A 17,397-nucleotide genomic window follows, 5' to 3' on the forward strand; every position below is an offset into this window, starting at 1 on the left:
TGAAGGCATTCCCCTGGCTTTAAGAGATTAATAGCACTTTATTGATCATGTATGGTCACTTAAATATGATGACTGTTACAATTTCATCACTGTAGATGTGCACAAGTGTCTTATGGTTATTTCTTATGATATTGATATGACCTGGTTCTTAGACATTATTTCTGATTATGATATCAGCTATAAACTGATATACATTATTATTGCATTCATGAAACTCAGCTTAAAAGTGTATATATTTTTAAAATTTGAAGGGGGATTTTCAAGCAGGCTCATGGTGTGGCAATGGCTACTGCTTCCTCATCCATTTCCTACAATCTTATATTGATTCAATGGGAAAAACAATTTTTTGATACAGCTCCAGTTTTGGTTTCATATTGTAGTATACTTATTTTACATACAGAATATTTTTATTGTTTGGAAGGGTGAGCCTCAGTTGATCAAGGATTTTTTTTTTACTTATGTAAACAAAATTACTGTTGTTTTAAACTTATATATAGTATGTCTGAAAGGAGTATTGACACTTTAGATGTGAACTTAAACAAGGACTGGAGCAATCAGAGGTTTCGGTCCACAATTTCTAGAAAGTCTACCTTCTATAATGGGTACTTGCATTAAAACACTAGTCATACACTCAAAAAGAAATGTAGTATAGTAAAATGATAGATGGTTAGGATTTCTAGCCTCACATCATGAACTGATGATAAACTGTTTGATGTTTTTGAATAGGAACCACTTCAATGTTTTTATTCAAAACATGAAATGAGATGTGTGTATACAGACATCAGAAATACCATCCCATTTGCATTCTCCCTTAACAACACCATCCAGTGACAATGATGGTGATTGGTTTATTACTGCTATAATCCTTACTGTTTCTGCATACTCAGTTTGTTTAGTGTTCTTCGATATGTAAGAATTGGTACCTGCTCTTCAGTACTTTGAAAATGAAACGTGGTCTAGCTCTGTTTTTCATTTTTTAGAAAGATACGGAACATCAAGAAACTTTTTGAGTCTTATGGGACAAGGAATAAATCAAGGGTAAATAAAATGTCCAAATGTAGTAGTTGTCATCAATATCACTATATATGTGAAAGACCAAATATTACATTTGGTAGTTATGACCAAGTTATCCCCTGTCCAGGGCAACAGAATTGCAAAGTTCAGGGGTAGTATATGCAGGAAAACTAAGAGAAGATTTCAAAAGAAGATTTACAAACATGTCAATAGTATTAAAAAATGTGATCTCAGCAATTCATTAGCTAAACATGGTATGTCTTGCAGTTGTTTTTAAACATTCCTCTTTCTTCTGGAACAGGTTTGAAATAACTTTCAAGTGATAGATGGAAAGATTTCCTTGAATACTGCAAGCTTGTTTTGCAACTAGCTAAATGCTACCAAATACCTTGGTTTAAATGAACACATGTTCATCAATTCAGTATTGAAACTGTATACTATTTGGGTCAAATCATTTTAGATACTGGCAACTTCATGCATTATTTAGACATTTTATTTGAATTTGCTATATGTATATAAGAGGTTTTGGAAATTAGTTTTTTTACTATGCATTTTTATACAAGCTTTTCAGAACATACTTTTCTTTTTTATATTGTGTCACTTTCTTTTTGAAAGATATAAATTCATGATCTGTGAATTTTATTTGTTTTCTGATTAACCGTCATTCAGTATGGGACAAAAGTACTAAAAATAAATCTGGAAAACAAATCTGGTAGAATTATATAGTCATTTGGTATTTTTTGTAAAGGTGACATTGTGTATTGTATTTCTGTTGGTTTCTTCACCTAAACATGTCAATTACTTCTTTTTTTTGTGTGTTTACTTTTTTGAGTATGGCAAACACTGTCTAAATATTACAGTAGTGCTAAGAGAGATGGAGGCTAATTAGATTATTTATTTATTTATTGAGTTGGGATGTCCTACTGCCTGCTGATCATCAGCCCCCTCCTAATTAATTCGCTGATTTGTTCCTTACAGGGTGAAAGCTGTTAGAAGACCATTTGCTCCAATGGGGAAAGAAACAATCACAGAAGCTGTCAGATTTGCAGCCATAAGGACTTTTCTGCTTGAAGTCCCTAACTCCATCACCTGGTGTCTTACTTGGGTACTCATTTCACCCCTGCGGCTTCCTTACACCCCCAAGGGGTGTGTGTTCTCATACACATGCCTGTGGAGGCTACCTTTCACTGACTTGGAAAAGTCAACCCCTTATCACTCTGGTGAATGGACTTTGTAACCTGCTTAGAAATCATCTATCTGAGAAATGACCATTGCCTAATCCTCTTTCCAGGATAGGTAAGCAGAAGATACCCTTTGTCTCCTCCCCCTCCCCCTTCCATCATGCTGTTTCTTCTAGTGTTTCAGCTGTTTCTTGGATCAGTTCATCTGAATCTCAGGCAAGGCTTCATCCCTATGTACCCCAGCACTACCTGCCATAAAGCAGGGGTCATGAGTGAACCTATAACAAAACATGCTTGAGGGACAGGTTCCTGACCCAGAGACTCCCCATACTCTGGAATAGACTGCCCATACATGTCAAGCAGAGCGCTTCATTGGTCCTCTTCAAAAGGAACCTTGATGATTGGATGGGAGATAGGAAATTCACCCCAGGAATCACATCAGTCGCCCTGCTAGACAGGAGTCCAGAGAAGTAAATATTGTGGGAAGAAATATCCAGGGAATTGCTATGGCTAGGCTTGCATAGGCCCTAGGGCCGATAGCCTAGTGCCAACCTATGAACCTATAAACCTATGAACCAAGATTTTTAAAGTTTTACACCAACTCTCAGAAAGAAGCCCTCACCCTCATTATTCCCATACAGTCTATATTTGTAGACAAAATATCTCTTTAGTAGTGCAAAAAAGAAACAAAAACATTATTGAACTGTCAAGCTAAAGCAAAAAAGTGGTTTGGCCAACAAAGCTTTATTTAAAAAAGTAAGACATTTAACAAAATATCAAACCAAAACCATTGATAACTATGCTAAATAAAAAAATCTATCACTTCTCATTTTATAAAATAGATTACTTTTAAAGAAGTGTACACCATGATGTATATGTCCAATGCCTTAGTACATCTACAACAACTAGACTTTAGTCTTCTCATGTCTAAGAAGGCAACCTGCCAAATAGACATAAAAATAATACTCACTTCAAATAACTGATGTATTTCTTTGGCTGCACATTCATCTGTTTGAATTATCCCAGATCCATTTATGCACTTAGCATTACTTTCTTTAAAACAAAAATGTATGCACAATTAGTGAATTTCTTAAAACAGAAAAATGAACATATGATTCAGATGAAAAAAGGTAGATCATTTCCACATTTTAACACAATCAAAAGTACATGCACCAAACATTCCACATAAGGATTCAGACAGTCTTCAGTAGTATGTTTGCAAAGCTACTATTTATTATTATGCTGATATCTACTGATTTATGAAACATTTGCATTAATAACAATGTGCAATGACTGCAACTTTAATGGATAGCAACTCTACAGAGAAATGGTGAATCAGTCTAACTAAGAGAGCAGTGTGTAAGAAATTACACAACAAAGAAACAAGTACTGCGACCCTTGCTTTTGACCACCTGACCAGCTGTGAGATTATTGTCTACATATAGATTAAAATACCATTCTAAGTTAGACAAGAAGTTATGACTTGAATCTCAATAGAAGTGCCTTATGATAACTGTTTTTTTAGTCCTCCCTAGGGATACTGACACCACTCAAAGAGAATGTGTACAAAATAATTCATTATTGCACACATATACACACACACACACACACACACACACACACACACACACACACACACACATACACAAACACACAACCTACTAGATATGTGCACACAACATAATAAATACTGTGCACACAAAATAATAAATACTGGGACGGATTTGTGAATGCCTACAATAAGTATATATTAACTGCACATGATCTGTATTCAAGAACATCCCTGTCGCACCTTTTCTACTGTTTATTCAGTCAGAATGATTATACTGTGTATAGCTGTAGTCTACACTTTGTGGTAACTTTTATGAATCCTGCTCAGTATTTAAGGCTGCAAGAAAATCAGTAGGAAAACTAAAATTAAGAGGAAGAAGTCTGAGTTATGCTTGTGTTCTCTATTCACTCAGAACAGTGTACACTTAATGGAGGCATTTATGAATCCAGCCCATTGTGTTCACACCTGAAAATATGATTCAGGGATCTGACTGAATCAGGTAGAGCACTGCAATCCATCCCTGACAAGGTGAGCTGCATTTTGTATCATCTGCTTCAGACTGAAACATAACCCTGCTAGCTACCCATTAACACCACTTGGACCACACTGTCTAGTGGATGCTTAATACAAAGTGAAGCTATCACAACATTGTCATATTGGTCGCTTTTACTACCAGACATGTGCCCAACAGTTGCACACCATACTCACACAACTTCTGTTTGCCTAACATAAGCTCATATTGTGTGCCCTAGCAAAATCAGAAATACATGCCATATAATGTGGACTGCATATAACAGAAAGTATCAAAACACACATGTGTCAAAACAGATACACAAGAGACCCCTGTCACATTACTAAAATGTCCCAAAGAGAAAAACAGATGCCATCATCAAATTTTTGTTAAAGTATAGTAAATTACAAGAGTTTCATAATCATTCACTTGTAATCCCCCTCACCCACCAGGTGACAAGCAAATATAGTTGAGTGCTTGATAATCCAGTGTAGCATGGTGCAGGCATACAGACATTGCCATGACCATGAGGTGTAGCCACTGTTCTGAGAAAGTGTCAGATAACCACAGTGTGAAGAGCAGCCTAGACAAATGGAAAGCTGCATGCATTTGGAGTGCCCGCAGCAGGCAATCTCCTTCCAGACTGTAGAAAAGGTATTGATCTTACAAGCCGGGAGTACTTAAGCGCTGAATCATATGATGCTGATGCAGGGACAGAGTTCAGATGCAGGTGTAGCACTGTATCCTACTTCTGCATCATTCCCCATCGGGTGTCCATCTGTCCACAGACATGCAATGCTTACATTGTGCCATCACAGCAAGTGAAGGGTGTCTGCTTGCAGTTTTGATAAGAACAAATCACACCACTCTATCTACTTATAGACATCCTAAAGCATTCTGTAACAACTTGTCATCAATGCTTGACAATATTGTTGGTTTACACATAAAGTCAAAGTGAAGTGACTCTACTCCTCAAAATATGAGCATGCTATGCCACAAAATCACCACTGGCAATATTTGCATTGCCATCACTGGCTACCATATCAAAGACCTGTTTCAGCGAATCACCAACAGCTGCTGGATTGAATGATGGCTGTGAAAACAATTAGCATCCATCATACCCCTAGGCAGTAGTGGGTCAGTATCCACATAACCAGATCACAGACTGCCATCATCAGTGCGCTCTAACAGTGACATGTCTCTTGCTGACCAAGGGCATCTCCACTTCCATTAACACAAAAGTTTGCAAAAAGTGTCTCCTAGGGTCAGATCTAAAATGGCTCACTGATTCCCCTTTCACAACTTACAGCACCACCTTGAATGTCCAGTTTATGCAGTAGCATACCAAACCACAGATGCAGCTGCAGCATCTACCAGACAGATGTTCAGGGTGCTATCATTTGATCTACAGGTTGCACACTTTTCTATGTCAGGACTTTGGTGTAAAAGGATAAAGCCCTAAGCATGGCCCAGATAACTTAATGCTTGATTAGCATTTTGGTCATATGAGAAGCTGGCAGGGAGGGATGAGTGGCACAATATGGGAAGAAGGGAGGGGCAGGGCATTTGCTAGTGATGCTACCTAAGAGGAGGCATGGTCCAATGAGGGGAGTAGCCCTTGGATGAGGTTAATGAATGTAGGGGGGTTTCAGGTAGGTCAAAAAAAAACTGGATTGTAGATAGACAGCAATACTCCCAGGACGCACTTAAGCTCCTCACTGGCATTGCTTGAAATTCAACATTGACCAGTGGGAGACTGCAGTGCCAGTAGACCCAGCAAAGGTTCTGGGCTACTGAGATGGCTATCAGTATGACAGAAAGCAGACAAAATAAATACATAAAAACTTGTTTTATGAGGATGTGTCTGCCTCTTTTCAAAACCATTTGCAGCTGTCCCAAACATACCTCTCAACTGTCCCAGTTTTTGCAGAATATCCAGATGTTTGCCTCATTATTTTGGCCTGCTCCTCATAAAATTTAGTTTTTCTGGCAAATCGTTTAAAAATCATTGAGGATGTAAGTCATAAAATAATGGCTGGCATTTGAGTTTCAGACTTCACACCCTTCATAAAATTTATGCTGCTGGAAAACCTTTTATTTGATAATTTTTCTAAATTTTTAAGAAGAATATTTTATAATCTCTCCTACTTTTGACCCTTTTCCCACCATTATTTACGACTTTGTCCAGATTTCTTGCTCTAAAAGTTTGAGAGGTATGGTCCCAAACAATGTCAGTAGTTACTCCCACTATTCAGTGCATAAATTCATGTTCTATCACTGACTCCACTGTTGCACTCCCCATGTGCCATTGTATGAGATGAATATATATATATATATATATATATATATATATATATATATATATATATATATATATATATATATATATATCAAGGGCGCCTGCAGACAGGTGCAAGGGGGTGTACTTGCACCCCCCTGGAATCGGCTGGCCAGGAGATTAATTTACTTCTAATTAAAAAAAAAAATTAAGGGCGTTCTTCTTTAAGAACTCCCTTTGCGTCCGGTCGTACAAATGGAAGTGCTTGCGACATGTTTTCGTCTTTTCCATACATGCGGATGGTTTACGTTTTTATCTTCCGCATTTGCGCATAAAATTTGAATTCTAGATGGGCGTGCCAGCAGAGATGCTGTGTTGTGTCCAGGAAGAGGGTTGCCATTAAAATCGGAGCAAGCAAGCTGTTTCAGGAGCAGAGAGGGATTCCACAAAGGTAGGAGCTCCTTTGGTCATTTGCAACATTTCACACAACTAAAACTTCAAAGCCTAGAACACTGGCTTAAATAATCAATGTTTTATTAAATGCAAATAAATCTAAGCCATTCATATTTCACTTAGGTGAAATCTCAATTAATTTACAAAATATCACACCAACTGAACAAGTTGCCCATGCCAAACTTAAAGGGATATTTATAAATCATAAATTATCCTTCAAGAACCATATTGGCTATGTAACCTGAAAATTCAAAACACTACCTAACAGAAACAGTACTGCAAATATAGTCCAGACTCTGTTACTACCTACATTACTTTATGATTCTGCTATTCATTCATTTATTTAGTTACAATTTGAATCCACTGCTTTTTAATTTTTCCTGCAACAAACACATATGTGCTACCTACTAAGCTGTTCATACAACATTATGGGTAGTTTTGAAGTAGTTTTGTAATATGTGTCATAAGGTTTCTGTTAATATTTGCTAGTTAGTTTAATCAAGTATATATATTACTTTAACTCAGATAGCTTAGTTTTCTTTTTAAGTTCAGTTTGACATTACTGCTAATTTCTGTTTAGTTGATTATAGTTTAGATCTCAGTTAGTCTCTTAGGTAATGATTTACATGGGTTTAAATGTTCTGGTGAGGTTGCTTAGTATTTATTTTACTGTATGTATCTAGTATTATTTTTTGCAGTTTGCTTAAGTGAGGCTTAGGTACCATGTTAAACACTCTTGGAGTAGCGATGAATACTTTGATAATATGCATAGAATAAGAATAAAATATTTACTCTCTGTACCATATACTTGTCCATCACTACCACTTCTCAGGTTGTGTTGTTAGGAGATTAGATAGGTAGACAGATAGATAAACACACACATACACACACACACACACACACACACACACACATATCTATATATATATATATATATATATATATATATATATATATATATATATATATATATATATTGATAGATAAGCAGCAAACAGAGAGACAGACAACTGAACATAAAGAATTGCACATACATACCCAGTTGGAGTTCCATAACAAATATGTAATACTTATTACTCATCTTTTATAAATGGAGAAGAAATGGTATAGACAGGAAAGTAATAAAAGGGAAAACAGAAAGCAGGGACAGACACAAGGATTACTATAAGGCATGAAAGGGGACTGGGAAAAGAAGGATGATTCATTAATTATGTATGTATACATGTATTCATGCATTCATTCTTAGAAAGAGCCCTTTTTCATATATAGGAAATAAGTGTATCAGATGAAACAGAGAAAGAAGAGCAGACAGCAGGGTCAGGTAGACCAATGTAAACAGACCTAGACAGAAATACAGACACTTGCAGTGGAAAAAAACAAAAGGTAGGGAGGACAGCAGATAAGCACAGACATATAGGGGATGCACAGGGGATGGACAAGTGATGGTGGTCAAGGCTGGAAAATTTAAAAGGAATGTAGAAAGACACATAAGGGATGGAAAACACAAAGATGGGGATAGGGTAGCGTCCTTGCACAGTATGCCAGTCATCACTCACTTGGGTGGATAATATTATAGGATCATAGTAAGTTACTAGGTTATTGGCCCTGATGCCCTTATAAGCCCAGGCAAGAGTTTAGCCATGTTTAGACAAGTCAGCACCCAAAGCCCCTGTCGGCAGAGACACAGGTAAAATCCCAGGGATGCATTTTCTGTTTCCCATCTAGTTATTCAGGTTGCACATATAAAGGGATAATAAGGTACTCTGCCTGACGTGGAGAGGGTGTCTATTCCACAGATGGAGAAGTCTCTGGGATACAAATCTGTCCCACCAACAAATCCTATTGATGTCACAGACCAGGTTGAGGTCAGAAGTTTGACTTGCGGATATGCAGCAGTCCCATCAAGGCAGGGTCTGAGATTGCTTTGTATGCCCAACAGGGGTCACATCTGAGGAGTCTGTATGAAACTGAGTAGAGGGACAGGGCTTTTAGCCTATCTGTGTTGAGGCCCTGGATTCTCCTGTTGAGGAACCTCTGTGTGGTCTCTCCAGCTGCTGCATGTGCTTTGTAAAGTACATGCCGAAGGGGGCATTTGTACTCAGTAATTGGCCTTAAAAGAAAAGAATACAGGGATGTTATAACCTCCTTGTCCCTGGATGAGATACCCTTACTTATGTAGAAAGCTTTCCATACAACGGAAGCAACATGGTGGTCAAAAGTCCGGTTGCTATCAACCTGGGTGCCCAAATCCCTCACGACTGATTGCATGCTTAGGACATTGTCATTAATGTGATAATATGTGGTGACGTCACTTTCCCCAAAGGGGATGATGATGCATTTTTTGGCATTCAGCCTTAGGCCATGTTTCTGGCACCAGTCATTTGTTTGGGTGAGACCCTCTTGGAGGACGTCCACATCACTTGGGGAATTGATAACCACTCCCAGCTTGCAGTCATCAGCAAACCTGGTCAGCCACAGCCCACTGGTTTTGGCCTGCATCTCAGAGAAGTATATCCCAAATAACAGAGGCCCAAAGACCAATCCCCTGAGGTATGCTGCTCATTTCGGGTCTACTGCTTGAGGTGGCTTCCCCTATGCTCGAGTGGGGAATAGTGTCAAAGGCTTTGGCCAGGTCAAGGTAGGTGGTGTGCACCATCTTCCTCTTGTCCAGTGCTTTGGTGGCTGTCTCAAAGTCAACCAGATTTAACAGACACGACCTCCCCTTGACAATGCCAAACTGTGTGGGGTTGAGTGTTTGGAGGTTGGCAATGTCCCTGTTAATGAGGTCCATGATAATCCATTCCATGGTCTTGCAGCTCAGGCTAGTTAGGCTGTTGGGGCTATAACTTCCCAGATCGGTGGACACTCCACCTTTGTGTAAAGGGATGACAATGGCAGTCCTCCACTCGGCTGGGACAAAGCAGGTACTCAGGCTTTGGTTGAATAGGGTGCCTAATGGTGCTGCAAGTTCATGCCTGAGTTCATGTAGGATGCAGCCGGGGATGTTTTCAGGTCCCATGGAGGCTGTATTTTTTTGCCTTTGAGAGGGCAGTAAGGACCTGTTCCCCTAGAGAAAAGGGGAGGGGGCAGGTACTGAGGATGTCCTGATTTACTGATGGGGGGAGAGAGGGGTGAAGATTTTGCTGAATCTGTCAGCCAGTAGGTCGGCTATATCTACAGCATCTGTGTATGTGGTTTCCTTGACCACCAGTTATGAACAGATTTGGGTGCTTCCTTTGAGATTGCGGACATATGTGAAGAAGGCCTTATGATTGTCTCTAGTAGATGTGGTCAATTTGGAGTCTAAGTTGGCTTTACAGGATTTCACTAGTGCTCTTATTTTCTTCTTCAGGCTAAGGAGAGATTCCTTCCAATTGGGCACCTGCTCCTTCTTGGTCCTAGACTGCAATTTTTTCCTTTTGTTATATACTTTATTGCAGATGTCCACCAGACAGGTTTACTCTTCCTTGCGGAGGATTATTTTGTCCTGTTGGGTATTCCTGATTTCATGCGTCTATATAAATGCTTGTATAGTACTTTGGTATAGATTTGGATATTGGTGCCAGTTCCTACAGAGGGGGAGGAGGCTGTGAAACTGTTTATACCATTCCTCAGGAGATTGTAATCAGCTTTGGAGAAGTTTTTTTGTTTGACCCTAGCTAGAGGGGGTCAGGGGAGATGGTGACTTTGAAAGTGACTGCTTTATGGTTGGATCTTGCCAGGGAGGATGATACTGTAGGGGGTGCTGCAATGGTTACTCATGTTGGCTAATACCAAGTCAAAGATGTTATCACATCTTGTTGGGGTACTGACTAGCTGTTCCAAAGCATTTGCATTGATAAAATCGAGGAATCTCTGGGCATTTGTGTTCCGGCATGAGTCATTTTTTCCAGTCTATGATTGGGTAGTTAAAGTCACCCAAAATCAGGGTAAAAGGTTGAATCATGATAGATTTGAAGAGGTGTAGATAGGTGGAGTTTGCATCTTGAGTCAAATTTTGGGGCTTATAGCTAGCTATGATTTGAATATGGGTCTTGTCAATGGTTAACTGCACCTGGAGTGTCTCCTGTGTGTCATACTTAATAAATAAATATATATATATATATATATATATATATATATATATATATATATATATATATATATATATATATATATATATAAAATATATAGAAACTCCACTTCCTTTGGCTTTGCTGCCCACAGTTTGGGGTCTGAATGTATGATAGGTTGAGAAACCAGGTAAGGCTGGGTTGCTCTTCGCAGTTTTGAATCAGGTTTCTGTGACTGCACATATGTCAGCATCTTCCAGGGTTAAGAATGCTTGCAATAAGTGCAGTTTCATGTTTAGACTCCTAGCGTTTAGCAGCATGACCTTTAATTTGCATTTTGTTGAAATGTTTTACGTTGGTAGCATCAACCTCATGACTTTTCCTAAAAAAGCACTATAGGGGAGACAAGGGCCTTTGCCAGAACCCTGAATCCCAAGTGGGACAGATGCAGGCCATCTCTAGCAAAGCATTGTGGTCTGTCGATCATATATTACCAAGCTGACAAGTACTGGATCCCCCTGGAATGACACCAGAAACTAAGCCAATTGCTAAAATCAATCATTTTCTGTTTGTATCGAGGCATCATTCTGGGTGACAGTAGAATGCTGCTTAAGGCTAGGGTCATACCTGCCTGGGACACATATTCAGCGAGCTCAGTCATGTCTCTCTCTCCAAATAGTCTAGGATGGTACATCTCAAGTCGTTCATGCCAACATGGACTATGATAAAGTCATAACAGTACTTGTTGTTGAGAGACATGAGTGCATGTGTGATATGGCAGACAGAATCTGACACCTGACAAACAACTAACTGTGACTTTCTCCTTATCCAGCCTGGTGAGAGACACATCTTTGTGTCTCATAATGGAGTCTCAAATGACTAATATGTTGGGTTTATGGTTAGGCCTTAGTGGTTGAGAGACACAGGTGTGTGGCATATGCATGGTATTTGGTGTGGAGGGTTGTGGAGTTGGTGTGTTTTTGCCTCCGACGTCTCCTTTGTTTGGGTTTGTTTATGTTGAGAACCTTTGCATATGTTGGTGTGTGTTGTGCAGTTGTGGGTGGTGTTTGAGGTGTGCTGATTGTACTGACAACCTTCTCAGTGCCAGATATACTGGCATGTGAAGGAGAGAACAAACACTCTAGGTTCTTAATGTAATTACATCTCTCACAAATTGTGTCCTTGGGTGGTAGCAGTAGATGGTTGTCCATATACATGAGGCAGTTGCTACACTCCCTCAGGATGCCCATACCAACCAGGCTAGTGGGAGAAACAATAGGAAATCGTCCATCCATATTTGTCAGAATCTGAGGGAGAAAGGCCAGGGAGACCTAAGGGGTAGGCCTAAAGCCCAAGTGCTTAAACCAAAACTAAGAGGCTTAGAATAACACTTACAATTTCAACAGGCTATAAACACGCAGTAATAAATGCAACAGAAAAGATGTAATTGAACACTTTAGAGAACATGTAGCAGCAAGTAGCAGAAGAAAAAAGATGAAGTAATAGAGTAGGAGGAGGAAACATAAATAGTGTATAAGCAGCTGAATAAAGTGTTTTTTTTTTGTTGTTTTTTGTTTTTTTGTTTTTGTTTTTTTGCATTATATTTTTGGTCTGTTCCTCATAAAAATTCTGTTTTTGACAAATCACTGGGATGAGCCAAGGATTAAAGTTACTAAATAAATGACATGCATTTGAGTTTCAGACATGATATCCTTCAGAAAATATATTCTAACCCAACCTCTGTTACTCTAGCAACTTTCTAAGTGTGTGTGTGTGTGTGTGTGTGTGTGTGTGTGTGTGTGTGTGTGTGTGTGTGTGTGTGTGTGTGTGTCAGAGAGAGAGAAATGCCCTAGTTAGATCTAGCAGGTGGAATTTATTGTCAAGTGCATTTTCAAGGAATTGTGAGCTTCAAGGGAGCATAGGTTACTGCTGCTCATGCTGAGTCTGCTTAAAATGTACAACTGTTTTGTTTAGCAAATGGTATCATTACTGTGGTATAGAATTTTAAAGCAGTGTTAACACAGCAGGTAGCATGCTTGCATATTAATGCAAAGGGCTGTAGGTTCTAGTCCTACAGCATGTACATTTGTATTTTAAGGGGGTATAGTACTGCAGCATCCTTAGTATGTCCTCCTTTGGATGAGACACCTAATAACTATGAACCTGCGTTTCTGCTTGCCACTCATTCCCTATTGCAATATACCAGTTTACCATTTCTTTTAATGTAACCTAGGCAATTTATTTTTCAAGGGCAACAGGCACTGAATTTGTAAATGAAACACTGAAATATAAAGTTTTTTTCTAGCAACAACCTCTTCATTGGCTTCATTGGTTTCAGATCTCATTAATGTGGAATTATTCAGATGACTTTTACTTCTGCAGAGATTCAGCATATTGACTGATATTGACTGATAGTGGTAGATTGTATGACAGAAGTTTGAGTGGCTCTTTATGGTTTAAATGTTCTGAATTGGGCAGGTTGTCATTATTGGTTCATATGATTTGTTTCATTGCTTAAAGGAGTACAACAGGTTTCTCTAATGTATTCCTCAACTTCACGGCCCTTTTCCTCCCTATTTACATTGTCCTCTGTAAAGCAACAACAATAAAGCATTTACAATTTTTATAATTCCCTGGTATCAGAGGTGGCAGTGCAACATATTCATAGTGGCTTAACATGAGAGTAGCTCTAAGCAAGCACCATGTGAAACATGAACAAACACCTAGAATTATTCAGTGCAGCTTCCACACCTTAAGTCTGAAAATGAATTCACATACTCACATGAACAGGAGTAGCTGCATATTGATGGCTAAAGGTGTATGGGCATGTCAGGTGGTTACTACATTGCAAAACTGGTATGTAATGGTGGAGATATTTGGAAGGCATGAGCAAACACACCAGTATATTAAAGCCATAGCACCAACTGAACTGGAGGCTGGCAAATAGATTTAGTAAGGGATTTTGTCCATGCACAAATATTTCAGCAGTGATTCTTTGCAGTGATATCCATTATCTGATTCAAGGTAAGTTAAATAATAAATAAAAAATGTACTTTGTTATAAGTGACTTCTGGACACAAGAAAAAGGAAGGGGAAAATATAGCAATGTGGTTTGTATGTACAAAGACAAATCCAGGGACACTGCAAAAGGTTTTTCTTTGTAAACCAACCAGTGGAGTAAAAACATATGAAGGCAAACATTGCATACCAACACACTTTGCACATGTAAATCTCAATTTTTAACAAGGTGGAAGCATGAAGTGATACCTTAGCACTTAAATTAATAAAGATTTAAACTGGTTAATAGTATAAATGTTTTATTCTTTAGCTCCTTGGTGCAAGACCTTACTGGATGTGATTGCTGTCAAGTAAGGCCATGGCTATAGTGCAGCAAAAAAATGTCCCCTCTAACAAAGGAAATGCTAGAGCAAAGATTAAATTACATGAGTCAAGCACCCTGCTGAGATCTGCCAATCAATGGAATTACCAGTTCAAATTACCCTCAAAACGTTGACAGCTAGGGAAGCTAAGTGTTATGGAGGAGGTGAGAAGTAAATGGGCTGGAATTCATTGTCTCACAAATTAGTGCCATTTAAACTAAATTAGGAAAAAGAGGCAGCAGTGTTCTGTGGCATTTGCACTGTTTCTGTTTTAAGTAGTCATCCAGCAGCAGGGAATGTTACTTACACTGTTCTATTTTATTCAGTACTTTGTACGCATGCAACATGTATGAAATGACAGGAACTTTAGGCAAACGGAGGCCTGCATGATGTAACATTTTTGAGCCAAACAATGATTTCTGGGATACTGTATGGCAACCTGATTTATCCAAACCACATCAATATGCCAGCCTCCAGGTGGTCAGAGTCTGGAATTACATATAAAAATATTTAAAATCCTGTAAATAATCCCAGAGTGCTGTTAAAGTGTAGGAAACATCATGCCATGATGTTTTAAACATGTTTTTTGAGTCTGTGGGTGTGGTACTCCTTTAAAGGAAAAATGCTCAGAACTATAAATTTAAAACACACTCTAACAAGTGGTGCTGTATTATACAAGGGATATATTTAAATTATTATGTAGTATAATTAATACAGTCAGGAAGGTGAATCAAAGAACTTTTGCATGGTTCTAAAAATGTGTGCAAGGAGCCTATGATTTGGAAACAGGCCAAAGGTAAACTTATCCTGTCACTGGCCAAATGCATGTTCGTTGAATGTGGGTTTCAATGCTGTTTCAGTGAATGTGGGTTTCAAAGGTAGATAAGTTTTAATGCTAAGTCTGTTTTCATTGTAAGACTATTGCTTTGTTTAGGTTTAGTAAATGTCTATCAGTGTTTGTGCTATAAAATTTGAAATAAAAGTTGTAAATGAAATCCAGATATCTGTAATCATTGTAGAAGTAAAGCATAAAACAGTATGCACACTGACAGATTTGAACAGTGTCTCTGACAAATGGGGAGATATAGCCAAGTAATGGTACACTGGAATGGCTGTGTGGGTGGGGGGAGTGGGGCTGAGTGGGCGGGGGCAGCAGAGGGGTGGGGTTGCATGGGCAGGGCTTGGGTTTGCACCCCCCCTGCAAAAAATCCTGCGGGCTCCCTTGATATATATACCAAGGTACTTTTTTCAGTAGTGCTTGTTACTGAGGCAAAATTAGATCATGATTTTATTGGATGGTGTGCTTTATTAAGTCATTGTTTGCTGTTTTTTTTTTCTTTTTTGCTATAAATAATGTGTTTCAGCAAGTTGTTGTACTTAGTACAGCAGTGTGGCAATGTGCACTGCTAAGGCATAGGCATCTTGATCCATGCTTGTCCTAATGCAGCTTACCTCTCCCAATAGTGTAATTGTGACTCATATTACTTAGACTTGTTCCTGGCTACCTGCAGTTGCACAAGTAGCATCATTGTATAACACATGCCCCCTCCCCCATAAACACAAAGACACCCCTAGCAGCCTACTGCTGCTGTTATTGTTGCAGCTTTACAGTACCCAAAGCAGCTGACACCTGTTCCATATTGCTCTAAGTAGCCTACAGCTTATCTGTATTTCCCAAAGCTGCCATTAGCTGCTCAGTGTAGCTCATAATTTATAGATGTTAGTGAGTCTATACTGTCCCTTGTCTAAGTTGCAGCTTAAATTACTTTGTTTACTTAATTTAATAAGGCTGTATACCCCTACCACCTAGACCTAATTTACCTACTTTAGTTCATAGAGAAACTCTCCATAAAAATATCCGCATAGTTACATTTCTCCACAGTACAGTCAGATATCTGTCTTATTAACCTACACGTAGTACTCTGTGTAATTTTATTTAATGCTTCAAATCTCTAGAGTAAAATGGAAGGTCAGCCTGCTTGTTTACCTGTTGCTGCCTGCCACATAGCAGTTGGCATCTTTAGACAGTCTAGTAACGGACTTTTTGCTCACAAATAATGAACTCTTACTCAACACAAGAAACTTTGTTTGTGAGAGATGTAAATATGTAATAAATATGGAGGCCTTTGTCTTACAAAAAAAAATGTGAGCAGCACACACACATCCATCACATTTTACATCACCATCACTAAAATGTCTGACATTGAGAATGGAAAAAACAATCCTTGGCAAAGCTCCCTAGACCCATAAAGACAAATGTTCAATCCAATATCATATCACCTTTAGGACACTTTCAACAAGGAGTCAATAAGCGCTAAATCCTTTCAAACCGAGTACACAAGACCAGTCTACTAATTAGAATGTTTTATTGACTGTTGACTCTACAGTTAGGCATGTTGATTCTCTATTCACTAGGCTGATGAGGACAAGATGATGGGGAGTTGTCTTCCAGATGCCAGGATCTCTGATATTTCAAGGACCCTTAAGACTCTTGCATCTAAAAAAATATGACTATGTTATGGTGGTGGTCTACATGGGGGTGAATGACTTTGAACATGAAACTCTGGATATTCAGAGAGACATGTCAGCACTCTTCATGCATGTCACAAATGCAAGCATGATTCTGGACGTGAGTGAAATCCTTCTTTCTCCAAGAATGATGCCTAGATATAATAAGAAGATAATCAGTTTTAATGAGTGATTACATAGTTGGTGTTCTTCTCGGAGGATCCATTAAATGTCAGTGTGGGACGAGATGGGCAACAACCTACTTGCTTTGCAAAGGATGGCCTGCACCTCTCATTCAAACAGTTCCATATACTAATAAACACAAAGATTTACCAGTACAGCCACAAGCAGCAAAATAGCATCAGCAGTGAGTGTTATGAGAAGAACAAAAAGAAGAAATCACGCTTAAGAAGTGAAATGAAAAACAAAACTAAAATTAAACAAATTTTTCCTTTTTTAAAAGTCAGT

The 17,397-nt window shown here is 38.7% G+C and overlaps 1 protein-coding gene across 1 annotated transcript in view; it reads right to left on the reverse strand.

Moving 5' to 3' along the window:
* Positions 1–17,397, reverse strand: part of LOC122794942 (adhesion G-protein coupled receptor F2-like) — a 632,398-nt gene that overhangs the window by 119,258 nt on the left and 495,743 nt on the right. The window contains exon 6 of the mRNA XM_044063537.1: positions 3,166–3,248. Within this exon, the coding sequence (XP_043919472.1) occupies positions 3,166–3,248 (83 nt within the window). The remainder of the gene's footprint in view (positions 1–3,165; positions 3,249–17,397) is intronic.

Source organism: Protopterus annectens, chromosome 2.part1 (genome assembly GCF_019279795.1).
Source record: "Protopterus annectens isolate FY-2018-M chromosome 2.part1, PAN1.0, whole genome shotgun sequence".
NCBI classification, from domain to species: domain Eukaryota; kingdom Metazoa; phylum Chordata; order Ceratodontiformes; family Protopteridae; genus Protopterus; species Protopterus annectens.